General features: G+C 35.9%; 5 protein-coding genes across 5 annotated transcripts; 3 read left to right on the top strand and 2 right to left on the bottom strand.

Moving 5' to 3' along the window:
• The first annotated feature begins 1790 nt into the window (after window positions 1-1790).
• On the top strand, window positions 1791-3106 carry LOC105138757 (probable CCR4-associated factor 1 homolog 11). Its single transcript, XM_011044946.1, has one exon. It carries the CDS (start codon window positions 2155-2157, stop codon window positions 2986-2988), a length of 834 nt encoding a protein of 277 aa, XP_011043248.1. The 5' UTR covers window positions 1791-2154; the 3' UTR covers window positions 2989-3106.
• Window positions 3107-4495: 1389 nt separating this feature from the next.
• Window positions 4496-5161, top strand: LOC105110838 (transcription repressor OFP13-like). The gene has a single exon (XM_011006018.1). The coding sequence runs from the start codon at window positions 4496-4498 to the stop codon at window positions 5159-5161; it is 666 nt and encodes a 221-aa protein (XP_011004320.1).
• A 2087-nt stretch (window positions 5162-7248) lies between these two features.
• LOC105138750 (transcription repressor OFP6-like) lies at window positions 7249-8234 on the bottom strand. The gene has a single exon (XM_011044933.1). The coding sequence runs from the start codon at window positions 8098-8100 to the stop codon at window positions 7519-7521; it is 582 nt and encodes a 193-aa protein (XP_011043235.1). The 5' UTR covers window positions 8101-8234; the 3' UTR covers window positions 7249-7518.
• Window positions 8235-11596: 3362 nt separating this feature from the next.
• Window positions 11597-12908, top strand: LOC105138723 (FAM210B-like protein). The gene is made up of 4 exons (XM_011044898.1): window positions 11597-11650; window positions 11704-11975; window positions 12233-12424; window positions 12519-12908. Exons 2-4 carry the CDS (start codon window positions 11712-11714, stop codon window positions 12675-12677), a joined length of 615 nt encoding a protein of 204 aa, XP_011043200.1. The 5' UTR covers window positions 11597-11650; window positions 11704-11711; the 3' UTR covers window positions 12678-12908.
• Window positions 12909-13402: 494 nt separating this feature from the next.
• On the bottom strand, window positions 13403-19787 carry LOC105138732 (transcription factor E2FB-like). Its single transcript, XM_011044910.1, has 14 exons — window positions 19340-19787; window positions 17176-17368; window positions 16893-16949; window positions 16663-16748; window positions 16496-16584; window positions 16297-16354; window positions 15287-15339; window positions 15148-15198; window positions 14999-15047; window positions 14820-14885; window positions 14656-14732; window positions 14296-14521; window positions 13907-13973; window positions 13403-13804 (listed from the first exon to the last, which is right to left on the bottom strand). Exons 1-14 carry the CDS (start codon window positions 19556-19558, stop codon window positions 13674-13676), a joined length of 1422 nt encoding a protein of 473 aa, XP_011043212.1. The 5' UTR covers window positions 19559-19787; the 3' UTR covers window positions 13403-13673.
• Window positions 19788-20483: the final 696 nt, after the last annotated feature.

The following is a 20483-nucleotide window of genomic DNA, read 5'->3' as shown; positions in this document are numbered from 1 at the left end:
ATAAATTATATGTTGTGATTGTGAGATTCCACATCGGAAGCGAGTGTCCAGAGCCAGGGCCTTATAAGCGGTGCTAGTTGCTAATATATTTACACATTTTAGGACCATATGTGGTTGCCAGGAACAAAACCGTGAGAGGGACCTGAGTTGAAGCCTGGAAATGAGTTTACTGGGAGGCCCAAAGTGAACAATATCCAACATGTTTAGCCAGGCTGTTATATTTGGTATCAGAGCCGAGAATGACTCGTCTTCAGGTGGGGGGATTGTGAGATTCCACATCGGAAACAAGTGTCTAGAGCCAGGGCCTTATAAGCAGTGCTGGTTGCTAATATGTTGAATGCATTTTGGAGTCTTGCATGACTGCCAGGAACAAAACCGTAAGGTGGACCTGGGTCGAAGCTCGGAAATGAATGGGCTAGGAGGCCCAAAGCGAACAATATCCAACATGTTGGGCTGAGCTGTTATATTTGGTATCAAAACTGAGAACGACTCGTCTTCAAGTGGAGGGATTGTGAAATCCCACATCGAAAACAAATGTCTAGAGCCAGAGCTTTATAAGCAGTGTTGGTTGTTAATAAGTTGGACACATTTTGGAGTCATGCATGGCTGCCAGGAACAAAACCGTGAGGGGGACTTGGATCGGAGCCCAAAAATAGATGAATTGAGAGGCCCAAAACAGATAATATCCAACATGTTGATTCGGGCCATTACAATAATCTTATCAAATAATTTAAATTATTGAATAGAAATGATTTTTTAATATGAATTAACCTAGTAACCCAAAAATCCAAATTTTTTTCGAGTTGATTCATGAATAGGGTCTGACAACCTTGAATAAAAACATCACTTGCAAGCAGTGGCGGAGGTAGGGGGCTGGCAGGGGCTGGCCCCTGCAAGAAAAAGTTTTCCAGCTCCTTTCTTATCCCTCATTTAATATATATTTCAATAAAATAAAAATTTTTAAAATGTTTCTTTTAATTTGACCCTCCTCAAATTTTTTTTCTTGCTTCACCCCTGCAAGGAAATTGACATGGTGTTAACCAGGCCACCCCTGCTTGCAAGGAAATTGACATGGTGTTAACCAGGGTGTGACTAACATAGTAAATATGGTGCAAGTTCCATGTCAATGACGAAACAAAAAGGGCGATGGGGACACATTCACGGGGCAATAATACAGCCACCTGCAAGAAAATGTCCTAGAAACCCAAGCAGCATGCACAGAAAAAAGCAAAGAAAGACCGAAACCACCAAGAAAAAGGAGAGAGTGGATGCAGTCAGCTACACTCCGCTCCATGTAATCATTGGAAAAAAAAAAAAAATTAATGGCACCATCTCCTCCCCCCTTTGGTGTCTCTGATCAGCTCCCACTTGATCCCATTACACAACAAGAGTGTCAAACGTAATCTAGACACCCACCCAGGTACATTGAAAATGGTCCGAACTCCAAGTTAACGAACCCCCACTTGCCCTGAAATAAATAACAAATAAATAAATAAACAAAATAGACACTTGACCTCCTTCCAATCACCGTCATAAATAGTTAAATACACGGCATCCTTCCGTGTTTAATTCTTTAAGGTATTAATAAACATGTATGTTTTTTGTTAGATAATATATCCCTTAAATATTGTTTTGTTTTGGAAATGAAACTAGCAATTAGCTCTCAAAATTCTTAAAAATCAAACAATATTAACTGTCCGCTCTATTCTCTTTTAAAAAAGCAGTATTTACATTTCACTTTTCAAAATTATCAACAAAATTGTAAATTATTATCTTTTAAGAAACAAATATTTGTATCTCTTAATTGCAATAACATAACGTTAATTCAAATATGAATAAATAATCAAGAATATCCTAGCATGAATCAAAAGAATAGAGACAAAGGCAAAAGTAGTAAATGCATGATAATAATTAACAATGGAGGAGCCTCATGTGGACCGAGTCCACAGCCGTTACTTCCCTTGGTCAAATTGCTAACGCGCTGAACCTTCGAATCCATGCACCAACACTGAACCAGCCAGCCCTTCTTTTTCCCATTTATATCACTCCCCCTCTCTCACTGTCTCCCCATATCCTCAGCCGTTGAACAAGAGCCAAGATTCTTTCACCTCACTCCTCTTCTTTCTTTAATTCTCTGTTCCTAGCAAAAAAGAAATGGAAGATAGCAACGACATTGTAATTCGTGAAGTTTGGTCGTATAATTTGGAGTCGGAATTCGAGCTGATTCGTAAATTAATCATCGAGTTCCCGTATATATCAATGGACACCGAGTTTCCTGGTGTTGTTTTCCGACCACCAGTGGACCCCACCAATAACAGGAATTATTTCCAACAGGTGAAGCCATTGGATCATTACAAGATCCTTAAATCCAACGTTGATGCTTTAAATCTTATTCAGGTGGGTCTCACGCTTTCCGATGCAGAGGGGAACTTGCCCGATCTGGGAACTGGAAACCGGTTTATCTGGGAGTTCAATTTCAAGGATTTTGATGTGGAGCGTGATGCTCACGCTCCGGCCTCGATTGAGTTGCTGAGGCGACAAGGGATTGATTTTGGGAGGAATAGAGAGGAGGGGGTTGACTCGGCGAGGTTTGCTGGGCTGATGATGTCGTCTGGGCTTGTCTGCAACGAGTCGGTGAGTTGGGTTACTTTCCATAGCGCATATGATTTTGGGTACTTGGTGAAGATTCTCACGGGCCGGGACTTGCCGTCTGGGTTGATGGAATTCTTGAAGGTGTTGAGGGTGTTTTTTGGAAATAAAATTTATGATGTCAAGCACATGATGCGGTTTTGTAAGAGTTTGTATGGTGGGTTGGACCATGTAGCCAGGACACTAGATGTAAACCGGGCGGTTGGGAAATGTCACCAGGCTGGTTCGGATAGTTTGCTGACATGGCATGCTTTTCAAAAGATGAGGGATGTGTTTTTTGTGAAAGATGGACCGGAACAACATGCTGGTGTTTTGTATGGATTAGAGGTGCTTTGCTAAAAAATTAAGTGCATGATTTATGCATTGATTATGTGATTTGTTAAAATAGAAATTTGTAAATTAAGTTGATGAGACTTGGAAAATAATTAAAGAAATTCTCTTAAGGTATCCTGGTATTTGTTGACTATGGTTATATTGATTTGTTGACTCGGCAAGTGAAAAAAATAAAATGATTTTATTTATTATTATTATTATTATTATTATTGGGACTAAACACGGAAGTTTCTGAAGCCTGAGCACCCCCTGTCTGATCTTGCATTTCCCTTGACACCATTTGTCAAATGGTTGAGTCTACAGCTATGGTCTAGCTATTTGATGGACTTTGGGTCTTTTAGACGGGCTCCTTTATTGTTGTTTAGTTAGGTCTGTTTTGTAAGTGTAATGCTGAGCTTCATCAGGCCCGTAATCATCTTAAGGTCTATTCATTTTTAAAGCCCATATTAATTACCTGTTTGATTAATAAGAAGGGGGGAAAATGAATATGATGCCGAAAGAAATTAATCAACTATTACCAATAGAGCACTGCGTGTTTTGACCACAATGGCAGAGTGAAATGATCTCGTGAATGAAGATTTCAACGAGCACTGGTATAAAGAACTACCTTACAAGGTGGCTATTAAAGTGATCAGTGATGCTATATATTTACTCGTAAGTTCTTGAGTTTGAATCTTAGAATCAGAACTTAAAAGAAATGCAGGAGGCTGATATAGGAAGATTTAATCTCCATTGATATGTAAGCTGATACCTGGCAGCGTAAACAATATTGGCTGTGAACCAAGGAGATCCTTAAAGGAACTTCAGAAGGCTTTATGATCATTTCAGATGTACATAACAGTAATGGTTCTCATGTGTTCATATTGTAAGATCCACCTAAAAGTAATTAAATGCTAGCAAAAACGTTGTAAAAGCGGATTATGATGAATTATTGTCATAAGATTATGTGGTCGATCCACTCTCAGTTCGAACATTTTTTGTTGACCTACCAAATGACAGTACGTCTGGTAACTTATGATGACTGGTTATGCCAGCTAGCTCTTCACCGTTGCCACCACATGTTGCTGCATTACTACTTTCTGACTCTTCAGAACTCCTCCACCGTAACACATTCAACACTCACCAATCGCTTTGGCAATTAGCTCCCAAACCTACAGTTTGATTAGCAATATTATGGGAACGGATTGTGACTGATGATTAATATTGTATCTGCTTAATTACTGGAAGAAAAGTTGCTTTGATGTTTTGATTATACATTGCAAGAAAGTACTGGTCCATCAGACCAGTACAGTCATGCTCTGTCTTTGATTGAGAAGAGGGATTTACTGTACAAATCTCTTTTGTGAGGTTGCAGTAATGCTCATCATGGAAAGCTCTAAATGATCTCCTGCTTTCCATCCAATCACAGCAAAAGATGCATCTCTTACAGTTAACACACTTGATCCCTATATATGCAACTTGAGAATAGATATAGAGTGCATGAGTGAGATATAGAGACACAAAGGTCAAGAAAATGAAACTCCCTTCAATCTTTAAGAACCAAAAAACCAATTTTGTTTCATGGAAATGGCTACCGTTTAGTATTGGGACATTTCCATTCCAATCTAAGGTGAATGCTTTAAAAAATTTCTACTTTGCTTTACGTGATGCAGCTAAGTTCATGACAATGCTGAATTCCTCATGGTCACAATCAAAGACTATCTCCTTGACGCCCAAGGAATCTAAAGAGGACTCGCTGGAGATTGCTGTTAATAAGGCAGTGAGATCAGAGAGGTTGTTCTTCGAGCCAGGTAACACGAGTTCCATACTAGATGATCATAACGATGAAGCTAACAAATTCCCATTCCCTGAATTTGTAGCACTAGCTATGGAATCTGAAGATCCTTATGAGGATTTTCGCAGTTCGATGGAGGAAACTGTTGAGACTTGTGGATTAAAGAATTGGGAGGATGTGGAGGAGTTATTGGCATGGTATTTGAGAATGAATAGGAAGCAGCATCACTGCTTTATAGTTGAGGCCTTCGTTGATCTATTTGCTGCTGCCCCGTCGTCTTCTTTTTCTTGCCCTGTTTCTCACAGCGACTCTGCTTCTTCTTCAAAATCAAAAGATTTGTGGATGGTTGAAGCTAAGAGGTCACAGCCAGCTATGGAAAAGGGGAAAAGTCCAAAGAATTGCTAAAGTTAAGGTTCTAGTGCTCATGCCGCTCCAAATTAACCAGAAAACTGAGATAAAATATCGTGCATCTAATTTTCAGTGTAGAACCACTCATTTTGCATGTGTACTTCTGCGAAATAACTGGATTAATTACTTGATATCTTTAAAGAGTTGAGGGAATCAACTCACCTCCTTTACTTCTATTGAACACTCAAGAAGAAAACCTTCTTCTTCTTTTTTATGTTTTTTTTCCTCTTTTTTTTCAATTTTATTATTCAATATTTGTTTGATTTTAAATTTATTTTTGTAAATTATTTTAGTTTGCTTCTTGTAAAATTATAAAAATATAAAATTAACATCATAATATTTGATTTATACTTGATTTTACAAATTTTTATTTTTATTATCATATAGAAAATCTTAAACTTAATAGAAAATCTTAAACTTAATAGAGTTTATAATTTAAATTATGAATGTAGCGTGTTATCTCATGAAGCTCAAGTATATTATCATTTAATATACAAAAATTATAAAGCTAATTTAAAATTAATTAAATAGTTATCAATTAAATTTAAAAAAAAATTAATATAAAAATTTAATATTGAAAAATAAAAAAAATAAAAAATAAAAAAAAGCCACCAACCATGAAGCAGGTGGGCTTCACCCAACTGTTTTAATGTATAGGAGAATTTCTCCAATAGGACATATTCTTTTTTAGATAGCAAGGAGAGCCGTCAGCCACCACTCGAGTTAACGAAGCTCTGGGTCATTGTGGTTAGGCATCCTGGTTCTGCGCTCTGAAAATGCCCAGAAAAGTGATAATTAATTATAATAAATAACAGTTAAAGAATGAGACGTTGAAGACAATGCATTAGCATCAAATCATGCAGAAGAGGACTCGAATTAGATGGCTTGCGTGGAATTAATTATAGATTAATTAAAATTACGTTCAACAGTAATAATTTTCAACTGATATTCTTAAATCCAACGCTATAAGAGATTTAGGAATGAGAGCAAATTTCTCTGTCTAGTTCAAAATTAAATTAGACCTCCCAATAAACATTAAAAAAAGAGATGAAAATCATATTTAAAATTAAGGACACGTTTTGGCATGGGACTGATGAACATATAAAAATGGCCTTTTTATTTCTCACTTTCTGTAAGTTTAGTAGCCAAATTAACCTCCATTTTCTTTCAAGATTCCAGAAACACAAAAACTGACCGAAATCCTTTAGCATCCGTCGCCGGGCGGCATCACAAAGCCGCCTCTTGCGCCATCTAATCATGGCCATCTCTTCACAAGCTCAGCTATAGATAGATGGAGTTATCTGAGATCGAGTTGGTGCTGTGATATTTGTGAAGTAGACGTGGTAGTGGTTATGGTGGTTCATGCGACAACTGGTAATGGATCAATGAAGTCGAAACGATGTTCAAACACTCAAATAGGTTTTGGAAATCTTGTCTTGATTTGAAGAAATATAATAATAAAATAAAGAGCAGATAGACTCTAGGTGCCCAGGGAGGTGCAGGTTTGGTGGTTATGTGGAGAGAAAAGAACCTGTGACATTTTCTTTTCCATGGGCTAATTACATCTTTGGTTCAGAAGATCAAGAAAATCTGAAACAAAATGGATCTTGTAAAATTGATGTCTTTGAGAAAATAATGCTTTTGAGGAACAAAACACACGTCAGGATTGATTCGGATATAAAAACCTAGATTTCTCTCTTGAGTTACGAGTCAACTGTTTTAATCTTTCTATTAAGAAAGATGATCGTGTTTTTTCTTTTCTTTTTTCCCAAGATTTTTGACTAATCGAATCACCAAAAATAGAATAAATTTGATCAAATCCATATCTTATATCTTATCTAATTCAATTAAAACGAAATTTGTATCACTTTTAAATTTCCCGAATCCAGGATTTGACGTCTATATATGATCATTTCAATAAAAAGAACTTTAGAAATTAGGCTGTGCCAATATATATATATAAATACACAGCAACAAAGAGATTGCCAACCACTGCCATTAAAACAGCACAGCTAGCTATAAATGCTATATATATCTATATATATATATATATATGGTTATTATTATTTACATAATCTGTATTCAGTTGCAAGAAAAATAAAACCTCACCAGCTGCCAAAGCATTAAACAATATAAAATCGAAACAACCTTGAAGGTTCATCTGGCATCTCTGAGGTGGGCTTCTTTCTTTATTAAATATTATAATCTAAGAGTCTCATATCCTCTTTTCTCCACTACAAATCCCTGTTGCGCCCCCTTATCTTGACCAAACCCTACCGACTACCAATCAAAGTTTCCCACATGTGAATTCAATGCCTTCACGTGGATTTCACGCGAGCAATTTCCATGCACAGCTAGGATTCTTTCATTTTTTGACTCGCATCTAACTGAGCACAGGGTTTCTTGACGATCCTCTTCGAGATGATCTCATTGCAGATCTCAGCGAAAGCTTGAACGATGACGCTATGGTGGCAGGGAGAATTCAGCCCCAAGAAGCAGTTGAGGAGTTCTTCAAGATCATTTCTTGAGTAGATATTTTTCTCCACGACCATTTGCACCATGGAATGCTTGAAGTCTTGAAAGGGGTCGTTAGAATATTTCACAACAGCAATGCTGTCAATAATCTTGGATGCTTTTGGATCGGCTTCAGATTCGGAGTTTTGTGATGATGAAGTGTTGTCTTTGTTCAGAGTGATGGTGGTTGAAGTGCAATCTTCTTCTTCATTGTCCATTAATGAGAAGCCTACACTTTCGTAGCAGGAGCTTGAAGATGAACAATTAGGGTTTGGATCTTTTTGGGAAATTGAGGTTCTGGGTCTAGGTTTAGGTTTTGGTATCGGCTCGTATACATCTGAGAGTTTCGGCCTGCCACAGCCACAGCCTGTATTGGATGGGAGTATGGTTTGAAGGGTACTCTTTTTCTTCTTTGAAAACATTGAAGAGGAAAAAAAACAGAAAAAAATAGAGTTTTGCAAGGTTTAGTATAGTGTAGCAGGCTGGAGCTTGGAGGTGATCTTGATAGAAGTCCTTTTCAGAATCAACTCTAAGGCCTTTGGGGACTGGAGGGGGGGGGGGGGTGGGGGGGGGGGGGGGGGGGGGGTGTTGGGGAGTTGTTTTCAGATAGGAGACATTTTCTTTGGTGTTGTTGAGAGAAGGCTTTTATTCCTATTAGTTCATTTAACCTAACTTATTAGGGGCGGGAGGGAGAGAGAGAGAGAGGGGGGTAATGAGCCTTCGTGAAGGGACTTTGGCATTTTCTAAATGCCTTTCTAGAAGCATTTTTTTTTTAAATGGTTTCTATTTTCTCATGGACTTTATAGCTAATTAAACTATAATTGAATCAAATTACATGCTATCATATACATATATATATATATATATATATATATATCTATATATAATCAAATTATTAAATTAGATGTATGATTTTTATTTTTATTTTTAAATCAAACTAGGTTTTAACTTTATAGATTAACTCATCAAATCAATCATTAATTTTAACTAGATTAATTTTTATTTAATTAAATTTAAAGTCAAACATGATTAAATCTTAAATCCGCAAGACACCAAATTATCATACTTATCATTATCGGAACATGTTTGGAAAAGTCAAAATTACCATAGTTAGAGCTTCCTTTGGCATTTTTAGATGGGTTAACCAAATCAAATCTATGTACAAAGCCTATAGTAAAATCATATTATGTGATAAACCATTGATGAATGGTCCCAGGATTCCCCCACATGAAATTTCCATTCCATGTGACATGAATAGAAAACTATTAAGGGCTTTGAATTGGGATTAGCAACTAGCAATCAAGCCATAAGAATTGCTCACCGGCGTTCTCAATTCATAATGACGATGACTTCCATATAAAATTATGATATCAACACATGTAATTAATTTGGAATGATTACAGGTAATTTGATGCTGCAACTTGGAGAAATTCCTTTTTTAATTGCTTCCTGGGTGTTTTTAGCTAACAAGAACATCGACATTATTGTATTGATCTCCTTCATGTTGATATATAGATAAAACCTACCCCTTTGAGACAAATATCACGGAAATGGGGATATAACCTCGATCCACGCTCAAGATATAGCTAATTGGATGTGAAAGGTCATTGATCAGGAGCTGTTCTAACAGGATTCTTGTGACTCGACTTTAATTATAGCTAGCTAGCTGGGTCCAGTATGAACAACGCCTGCTAGATCAACGAACTTGGAATCAATTTAAACCATACCATTAATTTTGGGACTAATTGATGACATGAAGGAACTCCGTAGCTAGGTGCAATGTTTTGTATTCAAGTTTATCTTAAACACTATTTAAAATTTAAAAAAAAAAAAGAAAAAGAAAAGAAACTGCCAGGCACAATAATGGCAGCAGAAAGATTGTTCAACATCAATTACTAAAGAAACCGCAAAATTCAGCACATGAACTTAGTAAAATTATTGCCACAAGGAATTCTGATTCGCTGGAAACGTCAACGAAGACTAATCCATGAGAATTCAAAGAATTAAAACATGACGAACTAGACAGCATCAAGAGAGCATGTGTGTAATCTTCCCAACTATGTTGCTGGCTGTCGATGAACTTCAGACAAGTATTCATAGGAGATTAACTTGTTCCAAACGTGACCCCGAAGGTATTTTCTTGAAGCAGTGGGGGCGGTGCTTAATTATGGTTTTAGGCGTAGGTTGTAAAGAAGCCCGTGCAGCCTTCTGGACTGGAAGATTGCTTATTGCTATCTCCTCAGCTGATTGAATAGCACTAAAACCACCTTCTGATAGAGGACTGGATGATCCCATGGCTTTTGACACAGAAAATCAAGTCCTTTACTGCAGTAGACGTAAAGGGGAGCGAAGGAGAGCTTAGAGTATACGATGGTTCTTCACGAAGGGCTCTTGGAAAGCTACAAGTAGTATACGTACGGATTACTACTTGTTTCCTTTTTTTAATATAAACCTATCAAACCCAAAACGAAAATTAAAAATAAATAAATAGATGTTCTCAGTCCAAAACCTATGCAAAGGTATATGGTTTCAAGATTTACGTAAAAAATTAATACTTTAGTAACAATAAACGAACCCAAATCTCTCACGTTGGTTAATTATTTTGCAATTTAAATCCCTGAATTGTCTATAGTTTTCTTTATGAGTTACAAGATTTGTTTTTTATTAATTAATTAATTACTAGCTTGCAAAAATATCATATCTTCCTATTTATATCAATTACTAGGTTACAAAAATATCATATCTTCCTATTTATATCCTTGATTTTTACTTTTCTACTTGATAGATATAAAAAAGATAAAAATATTTTTTTGGTTAGAAAACAAAAACACATAATAAACGGTCTTCTTAAAAATTCTAGAATATTTTTTGTATGTTCAAAATTAAAAAAAAAAAAGATAAAAATTTTATCATCTATATTTCTTTTATTTCAAAATATGTAGTAAGTATAAATATCAGAACTCTTTTTATCCTTTAATTCTTCTTTCAGTATTAATAAAAGAATGAAGGTTTTTTAAAAAGAAAGAAAAGAAATGAATTTAAAATTGGGTAGCATAATTTTTCTTGGATGGGAATGATAAAAATGGAGAAGGATCTGATTAATTTCATTTAAGGTAAAACATGTAATTTTTTAGAATCTCTTCTTTGGGAAATATTGGTGTGCTCGTGCAGCTGCTACTTGGCCCTTCCCATGGCCTTACATGTTTCATAAAGCTAGAAGCCATAATGACCGAATTGTCCTCGATTTTAACGAATCAATTTTGGTGGGCCCATGACAAATACTCACCAGCACGTTTTTAGGTTAATTAACCTAAATCAATTCATTTTTATTTTTTATTTTTTGAAAGTAGATACAAAAAATAATATCATTTTTAAAAAAACAAATCTGGGTTTTTGTAGTAACTTGCCTCTGTCTATATCCTGGGTCTGTAGGTTAGTAAATCAATTCATAAGTCGAGCTGGATTTCATATTGCATAACAAACAATTTACCAAAAAAAATAAATTAGTAGTTGAAGAATGTGTTTATTTTTTTATTTTAAAAGTGTCTTTTGGAAAAAATTAAAAAATATATATATTTTAAATTAATTTTTTATGTTTTTAAATCCTTTTAATATACTGATATCAAAAATATTTTTTTAAAAAAATATATTTCAATTTTTTTAAACAAAAATACTTTTAAAAACAATTATTTTTTTTAAAACAAAAATACTTTTAAAAACAATTATTTTACACCATTTTCTTGTATAAAATCATTGAATTTGTCCAAAATCTTATGTTTTCCAAGCCCGTCTCAATCCAGTCCACTACAAAGTGGCAAAGAAAACTGTGAGGGGTAGTAATGTGATAAAGATTTTCAACTTTTCTTTTTTCTTTTTTGCAGTAAATGGCCTTTCTTGATTGGCTTAGGTCCCCGATAACATCTCTCTTTTTTGGCTGTTAAGTTCCAAGAATTTTTGTCACTGGTTAGAACTTTAGAGCGATGGCAATGACAACAACAACTCTGCAAGTGCAGCTCCCTCCTTTCTAAGAGCAATGGCAATGGCAACGGCAACATCAACTCTGCAAGTGCAGCTCCCTCCTTTCTCTTCTGCTTCTTTCCTGAACAACAAAAGCTTCAAGAACTACTGCTGTTCGACTTATATTCAACCTTCCAATTCAAGTTTTAAACGCCTTCAAACTAGAGCTATCAAAGAGAAAACTGAAGAAAGGGAAGCCCCATCATCATCATCGTCGTCATCTTCTTCTTCTGTTGAGGAAGTTACCAAGAAGTATGGTCTTGAAGCTGGTCTTTGGAAGGTAGGTTCTCCCTTCTCTAAACTCTTTTCTTTGCTCTATTTTGTTTCAATTCTTGCCTTTCTTGATTTGAATTTTAAGTGCCCATGATGTGGTTTCTTGGTTTTCTTTACTTTCTTTGCATGAATTGCGGTTAAAGAAAGTATAATAAGAAACCTCGTTCTAGCAAAGCTCTATTTTTTTCCTTTCAATTTAGTGTCTTTGCCTATTTGTAGATAAGAAACTAACTGGCCAAACCTCCTTTTCTTCAAAAAATGAAGATATTCAGCTCAAAAGAGGGAGAGAAGGAAGAAGGTGAGAAAACTAAATCCAAGGGAGATCAAGCCAAGGAGCTGCTAGCAAAATATGGAGGAGCATACCTGGCCACCTCAATTACTCTGTCCTTGATTTCCTTCTCCCTCTGTTATGCACTTATTAGTGCTGGCATTGATGTTCAAGCGTTGTTGCTGAAGGTATAAAGCATCATCCATGAAAACATAAACTGGACTTAGGGTAATTTTTATGTACTGGAGTAATGGATTTGGAACTGGTTATTGTATTTTGCAGGTGGGAATTTCTACTGATGCAAATGGGGAGAAAGTTGGGACATTTGCTTTGGCATATGCTGCACACAAGGCTGCATCTCCGATTAGGTTCCCCCCAACTGTAGCTCTTACTCCCATTGTTGCTGGTTGGATTGGAAAGAAAGCTGACAAGGAGAAGTAAATCATCTGGCCATCCTTCAGATTTAGCATACAGCATTTTTTTCCTGGTCTAGATTGCAATTTTTCTTTGATGTCAGTGATAATTTTCGTGCAATTCTCCTTGAGAATGAGACAAACTTTTATAGTGGGTTTTTCTTTTATTCAAACTTGGACCTTGCATGTAAATCATATTCAATATGCAGGCCTGTAGCTTGGACCAATTGGAAACAAAATCTTTGACTTCAGATCTTCATCAATCCCCCCAAACGAATTATTTCATAGTTTTTCAGTCCCTTGAGTTTGTAACCAGCAAAATGACCAGAGTTCCCCTACTTGTGTCATAAGCACTGCCAAACATTGGAATTTAGGAATCGTTGCATCACAGGGAAACAATCAATCCATTGATGGAGACGGGGATGATTCAAAGAGGTAGCCAATGCCCTGCAGTTATCAGGATATGCTTCAACCCTGCCAATTGCTGCCGTGTTGTAGCACAGCAGTAGAGATGCAAACACATCAGAAAACAAATCTATTCGGCTTCAGTTTCAGTTTCTAAACAAGAGTAATATTGTCATCGCATTATATATATATATATATATATATATATATATATATATATATATATATATATATATATATATATATATATATATATATATATATATATATATATATATATATATATATATATATATATATTGCTGCCTAAACAGATGTCAAGTCAGTAAACACAACAAAGCCATGACGTGGAGAAATATACAAGGACCGATCAGGAGTCAGTTGCCTTCTTTATTTGCCACTAGATCATACGTATCATGTACATTACTTAAGCTGTACAATGAACTAGCTAACTCCCTACCGTTCTTTAGTTTCTTTTGAGGTACCTCAATAGGGTAGCTTGCAGGAACCTTCAATCAAACCTCAGAAGCACGGCAACATTAACGGTAGATGGTGGATGTCATAGGTTCTTGACTAAACAAGACATTTGCCTTTCAGTTGATTCGTCGACATTTCCCTTTCACCCGGCAGTAGTGTTAGCAGCAGGAGGCACTTCTGTTGGATTAGATGGAGTTTGAGGTTGTGGTGTGCTGAAATCTGGAATGACATAGTCATTATGAAGCGTATCCAAGTCATTCCATTCCACCACAGCTATTTTTGCAGTCAAGGAACTAAATTTTTTTGCTGGTCAATACTTTATGAAGCATTAGAACACATAAGGTTAAATACAATGTAATATCTTAGCAAGGATACGTTCGTTGTGCCACATGTCTGTGATGCTAACATCAGCATCTGATAAAAGCCAGTAATCTGCATCACTCTGTAGATAAACAATGAAATTAGAACCTGGCAAAACTTATAACTTTGCAAAAGAAAGTATCGTTCTTTAATAACAGATAATAAGGAACATGCTAAAGAACTCTAATCTTTGTTGAAAAAAAGAACAGCATGTTAAACCAATCAATTATTCCCAGGTCAAATCCTACTATTTCCAGACAATTATCTGAACATAAGGTGCTGTCCCTATCCATCATGCTCAATTGTATGTGCTTGCAAGTGTTGTTGACATTCCCAGCAAACAAGAGCAGTTGACATCTTGCATCTTTCTGAAAACAATGACAGCAAAAAGAAAGAGAATTTACATTAACATCTGAGGGGACAATCTTCATGATCCCACTCACAAAGTCATGTGAGGTGTTAAGTTCCGAGCACATTCTATGACCATCTTGTTCTTGCATTTCAAACTCCTTTGCTCTGCTCTCCTCTGTGACCATTGTAGTAGCAGGATTTTCATTAAAAACTAAGGTTGATGAGTCGCTTGGAGGTGGTTCAGCACCCTGAATATCTTCAAATTTCTCTTCAAATTGACTGTGGATGTGGCCGCAAGAGAGAGAGAGAGATCAGGAAGTCAGTTGCATAAATTCTTGAGTGACCAATTAGTCAGCACTCTGCTAGAACGAAGATTTGGCCTCACCATTTTCATAAAATAAAGGAAAAGTTACCTGACAAGATAAACATCTATTGGACCCATTGTACTCCTGAAGACTATCCTGTATCTCCTCTGGGGATAATCAACTGCCTGCTGAGGAAAGGAAAACCTATAACAAGGAACATATGTGCACAAACACTGTAACTTTTTTCCTGAAATGACTACTTTTGGGATTACCTCATCAGGATCTGGAACTTCTAGAGTAGTACCATGTGGAGCTTTGATTGCTATCAAGGTTTCATTCTGTTAACAGAAATAAAATTACATACTAATTGCGATAGCAACAACCAAATTTTGTTTCAGGAAATGCAGTGACATTCCAAGCACCAAGCCTATTGCTTGGAAAGAAAACCAACCTGGAAGCCAGGTAAAATCTTGATGTCTTCCTTGGTGACAAAAAGCCACCTAATATGGTAAAACAGCAAAATGAGCAGTTATTTAATTAAAATAGGTAACTGCTGTGCGAGTTACTGATAATTCATGCAAACTTGAGGAGAATGTTTACTTTTGATTTTTTTCATCTACACTGAGGTCCCTCAATCTTTCTTGCATTTCTCTGCAGTAAATCAAGCCTCAGCACAAGATAGAAGTTTCAGAAAAGCAACGTGGGAATATTGCATAAGCAGAAGAAAAAACAGAATGACCTTGTCTGTTCATCTAATCTGCGTTCCTCAATGGTCAGGTTTTCAACTTCTGCCTGCAAGAAAAAAATAATCATTGACGAAGCAAAACCCTGTACTTCCTAACAGGAGTTGTGTTTTGAAAAAATGCATGATCCATTGTTTTGTGACTGAAGATGAAGTCTCAACCTAACTAACAAATTCATAGCAAATAGCATCTGATGCAGCCCTAGGGATTCAAATTTAAGCATTATATTGACCCTACAGCCTATGTTGCAGGTGGCGTCCCAAAATGAAGCTCAGAAGGGACAAATTTGCAAGGATAGCCTATCTAGTTGGCATATGAGGCACTGTTACATTTATTTTCTGTTCCATTAAATCATCAACATTTCCTAACCATGGATGGAGGATTTACATCCAAACAGTCCCAGCCAGCCAGCAGTTCTAGAACTGCAGTTCAGAAAAAATGAATTGGATTAACTATTATTTTATTGGTTATTTATCAATTTAGAAGTTTTCATTTGTTTTTTAAAAAAACAAAAATCTTAAAGCAGGTTATCCAGCATTGGTTGGATATATGAGATTTTAGATTATATGCACACACTAGGGTTTTGGTGTGCCAATATAAGCACAGTGTTTGATGTATTAAAGAGACCTTTTGATGAATGAAACTAGAATTACAATTCTTCGTTCTTGTGGATTAAAGAGGTGGTTTCTTGTGGGTCCAAGCCTCATGGAGTCATGCGGTTGGCCAGACTGATTCTAGGTTTCCTAAGCTTATCAATTATTTCTCTCTTTGTTCTAAATAAGCTGGCAAAGTTGATTCTAAAACTTTCCATGAAGGAAAAACAAAGTTCAAAACAGCTATAACAAAATACAGAAGCACACTTTAAAAAGAGCTTTGCAAAGGCTAATAATCCATGCAAAAAATGTGCAAGCCAAGAAACAAGTTGTCGGTTGTCAAGATTACAAGAGAGAGGAGGGGGGAGAGGAAAGAGGAGAAGAAAAGTTGTTGGTTGTCAATAACTGTATACCTGCAAAGTAGCAACATTATTACCATCTCCCTCCCTTGGCCTTGATACATCATGTCCCCTGATAGCATTCACACAAAAGTTAATCATACATGAATTTTTTTGTTTAATAATAATGATGATGGGTAATCATGCAACAATTGTAGAGTTCAAAACAAGTGACATCAAATTTGTTAAAAACAAAAGGGATTTAAGTCCATACTTCCACTGGATTCTGTTCTTGAGCTTCTTTTCTATGAGACCAATTCCTTCTAGAACATTTGTTATATCATATATCCGCCTCTTTTGAACCTGAAATGAAATAAAACCTTCAAATAACAGAATTTTACAACATGATATAAAAATGGATGGAAACTGAACTAAAGTAACCTCCAACGTATCAGCAGCTTTATTAAGATCAAGGATACCGTCTTCAGCACGTTTGATCAAATTGATGAATTTCTTAGTCAAGAGACCTGCATAAGAATCACAGAATATATTACCACTCTTAGTGTGGTTTTTCTTTGATCCACAAACTATTTGAAACAGAGTTCATACTAATTACAGACTACTCTTTGTTTCAAAAGCAAATACAGAAATGCATGAACAGGAAATATTACCCAGAGAGCTGTCATAGCGAATTGGACCAGTTGGAGTAACATTATTTCCTGGGGAACCTGCCAATTCAGAAAATGTTTGTCACTACATGTACTTACTTCAACTTCCTTCTTTTCACCAATAATAACAATAAAAGTACAGTCAGAAGAGTGCTTGCAAAGTAAAAGAAATTCACGAACATAACTACTTAGTTGTTGGTTTATACTAAACTGACCAGTGACTAACAAAACTCTAAAATAAAAAATACGAGATACCAGTGCAGAAGTTTAAAACAAAAATCCTCACCAAGAGCTCCAGCAGCACTCTGAGATGCAGATTTACCGCTCCTTGAGAGTCTCGATGTTTTGGGTGTCTTTCCCCCTTTTCCTGATACAGGTGTCTGGAGGGGGCTGGTCACTACTTCCATATATCCATGACCAGCATTCCACTCACTGGACTCACCTTGATGATCTGCTGCATCACTCTTCCGCTTTAATGTCTGAAATACAACATTTAGTTTTTTTTTTTTTTTCACAGTTAGTAACATATGACAAAGTTCAAAAACCTAATTACATATTAATGTCTAAAAAATCATAATAAACAAAAAATTGAGGCTCCATTCAATATTAAATAACCATATCAAGTGTACATGTGTTTGACTTCGAATGTGTGTCTATGCACATGCACCCATGTACATTAATATGCAAAAAGCATGATGTGAAAATGTCAGGACAGAAAATTGGAGGCGTGGAGACAGTTGCCAAAATTCTGAAGTTCTCTTGGCAGAAATAAGCGACCACCAGATCCTTTTTTCATTTCCTTTTCCACTCCTCTTTTCATGAAAGATTTAATGAGCAAAGAGAGAATTCAACCCCGGACACCACTTCTAAAAAAACAGTAAAACCTAAATATGGCATTGATACAACTATCCTTAATAATTATTAGCAACCCCTGTATAAAATTCAGATATCAAAGACTAGTTCATTATCATACAGCACCACATTGACAATCATAGAACAAATGAGCCCATGAGAGGGTTTTTTTAAGGGAATACACAGAATGTCTCTTGTATAACCTCTGAGCTGGCCTTACCAGCCAAACTTAGCTCAATAAACAAGGAAAACCTATAAGGAATATGCATGAATCATAAAATGTGTATCCTCAATTGTTCGGTAAAAATGAGTGAACAGGAAAGCACAGGAGATACAGACAGGGCAAGTGAAAGCATCAAGACTTTATAATTATTTGGCAAGAAGTAATGTGTAAGAATGGCTAATGCAAGCACAGGAAAATCACTGGCTCAAAGACCATGACAGACCAGCTAGAACCAACTTTATCCAAGCCACCTTCATCACTTCACTTGAAACAAGCTCATTGTGTAAGCATCACATTCCTTCCAAAATTGCATCATGATGGTCTTGCCAACAGGCAGCCATCTAGAAACTTCATAGGCATCAAAAGATCCTCGATTAGAGGGATATATTGGTTGGGAAAACTATCAAAACTTGGCGGGAAAAATATTAATCGATCATGTTGTGATTGCAGGCCATTTTTACCAGACATGTATATCACGATAAGATGTCGTAATATCTTTTTGCAGGCTTTTTATTTAGGCAAAGTACTCATCTCTTTTTGCAGTTGATGAAAGAGGAAGCATAAATCAACTTAACTAGAGAGCAAGGTCTACTGTTCTCATCAAAACCTTGGCAACATTTATCATACAGTTAGGTGTGTTATGTCTTGACATTAGGACCAGACCTGGAAACAACACAAAGCGATAAGGAAATTTCTTAAAAGTTAAAGGATTCTACAACTTAAAAGTTCCTCTACTAAACTTATGCATCATTGCCGTATCCCATTTAAATCTTAGATTCCACACAGTGTGCTCTCATAAGCCAAAAACCACGCACCAAGTTAAAACACTCGTACCATTGACCACGAGCTTTTACCATCATTTTCTACTCCCTTCGCCTCATTTGCATAGATAATGAATAAAGCTGATGAATAACAGATTCTAGTACATAAAGCTTGTGACAGCGATACACCATGGGTAACAAACAAGCAAATGCAAGCTAATAAGGACAAGAAATATACTTTATATCGTGTAATAAACACTTAAAACTCTGCAGGAAAACCGAAAATTGACAAACAGAATAAGCTGCCAGAACTAATGTTTTTAAGCAGAGAGTCAAGATTCTTTACACGAAAAAAAAAAATCCCTTAAAGTGACATGAAATGCACAAATTCAGCACCAAATAACCTCACTAACACAACAATTTAACCAAACCCTCTTCAATACCATAAAAATAACCCCAAAAATTAAACTCACTAAAATCAAATAAAAAAAATCCCAACAGGAAAAAAAAAACCCTAAAAAAACAGTCAAACAAGCAGATATTCAAAAAATAAAGTCAAAATCTCCCCCCCCCCAAAAAAAAAAAAACATTTTAAAAAAATACAAAATACCTACAGGAGGTTTAACAACAATGCCCTCAACATCATGATCAGAAACGGGACGTCGATGGTCGACACCGAACCGGTGGTAGTCACCAGGAGGCAGAAAATGTGGCTTCATAGAAGAAAACGAAAGCTGCTGATGCTGCTGGCATTGATTCGGTGCGTGACTCTGCATACTATTCTGCTGCGGCTGCTTCATTGACTGGTTGTTTGGTGCTTGTGAGTTCGACATCGCAATGATTTTGAAGAAAAAAATGAAAAAAAAAAAAACAAAATCGAGGGTTTGGGGATTTGAAGAAGAGAAAAGAATTTGAAAGTAGAAGAAAATGGAATTGGAGAGGGATAGGGAGAGGGAGAGGAGAGAGATCTGGAGAAGTTTGGATGGAGAGGAGAGAAAAATTATAAAAATAAAAAATAAAAAAAAAGCGGGAGAGAGAAAGAGTGGAAAACGAGGGAAGGGAAGAGGGAATTTGGTTCGGATATACATGTGGAGGGAAACCGATGCTTTTATTATTTATTTGTTTGATTAATTATAATTTATAATTTAATTCTTGTCTGAAATTAAACCTTCTTGGGTTAAGGTTAAACTTTATTGTTAAACTCTACTTGGTCGTGTAGGTTGGCTGGAGAATTCATTGACAGAGTTATGCTTACATTAAGTATAGAGTTGAATAAAAAAATAAATTAATTCAGTTGACTTGTTTGTGTCTTTTATAATCTAGTTAATTTAATCAAAATCCAATTTAAACTCAGATGAATATAAGGAAAAAAAATTGAAGAAAAATAGCAAATCAATGTTGTTAATAAGAATAATTAATCTAAATTTATCCAATAATTAACTCAATGATTCAAGCTTTTTTCCCACCTAACTCTAACTCAAGCTAATAAAAATAATTAATCTGGATTTATCCAATAATTAACTCAATGATTAAAGCTTTTTCTCCCACCTAACTCTAACTCAAGCTAGCCATTAATCACTTTGTTAATTCTTGCTTAATGAAATAACTTTGTTAATTCTTGCTATCCATGAAAAGTAAGGAACGTTAATTAGTTTAATTAGTTTTTTTTTTATAAAAAGAAAAAAAAATTGAAGTGGTTAGGTTCGAATCGGCGATTGGCACCTCTACTCAGAGAGAGAGAGTGACGATTTTTTCGCG

This window comes from Populus euphratica, unplaced genomic scaffold (genome assembly GCF_000495115.2).
Source record: "Populus euphratica unplaced genomic scaffold, PopEup_1.0 scaffold3.1, whole genome shotgun sequence".
NCBI lineage: Eukaryota > Viridiplantae > Streptophyta > Magnoliopsida > Malpighiales > Salicaceae > Populus > Populus euphratica.
Note: the sequence above shows the minus strand (reverse complement) of the source record. Positions and strands in the feature narration are given on the sequence as shown.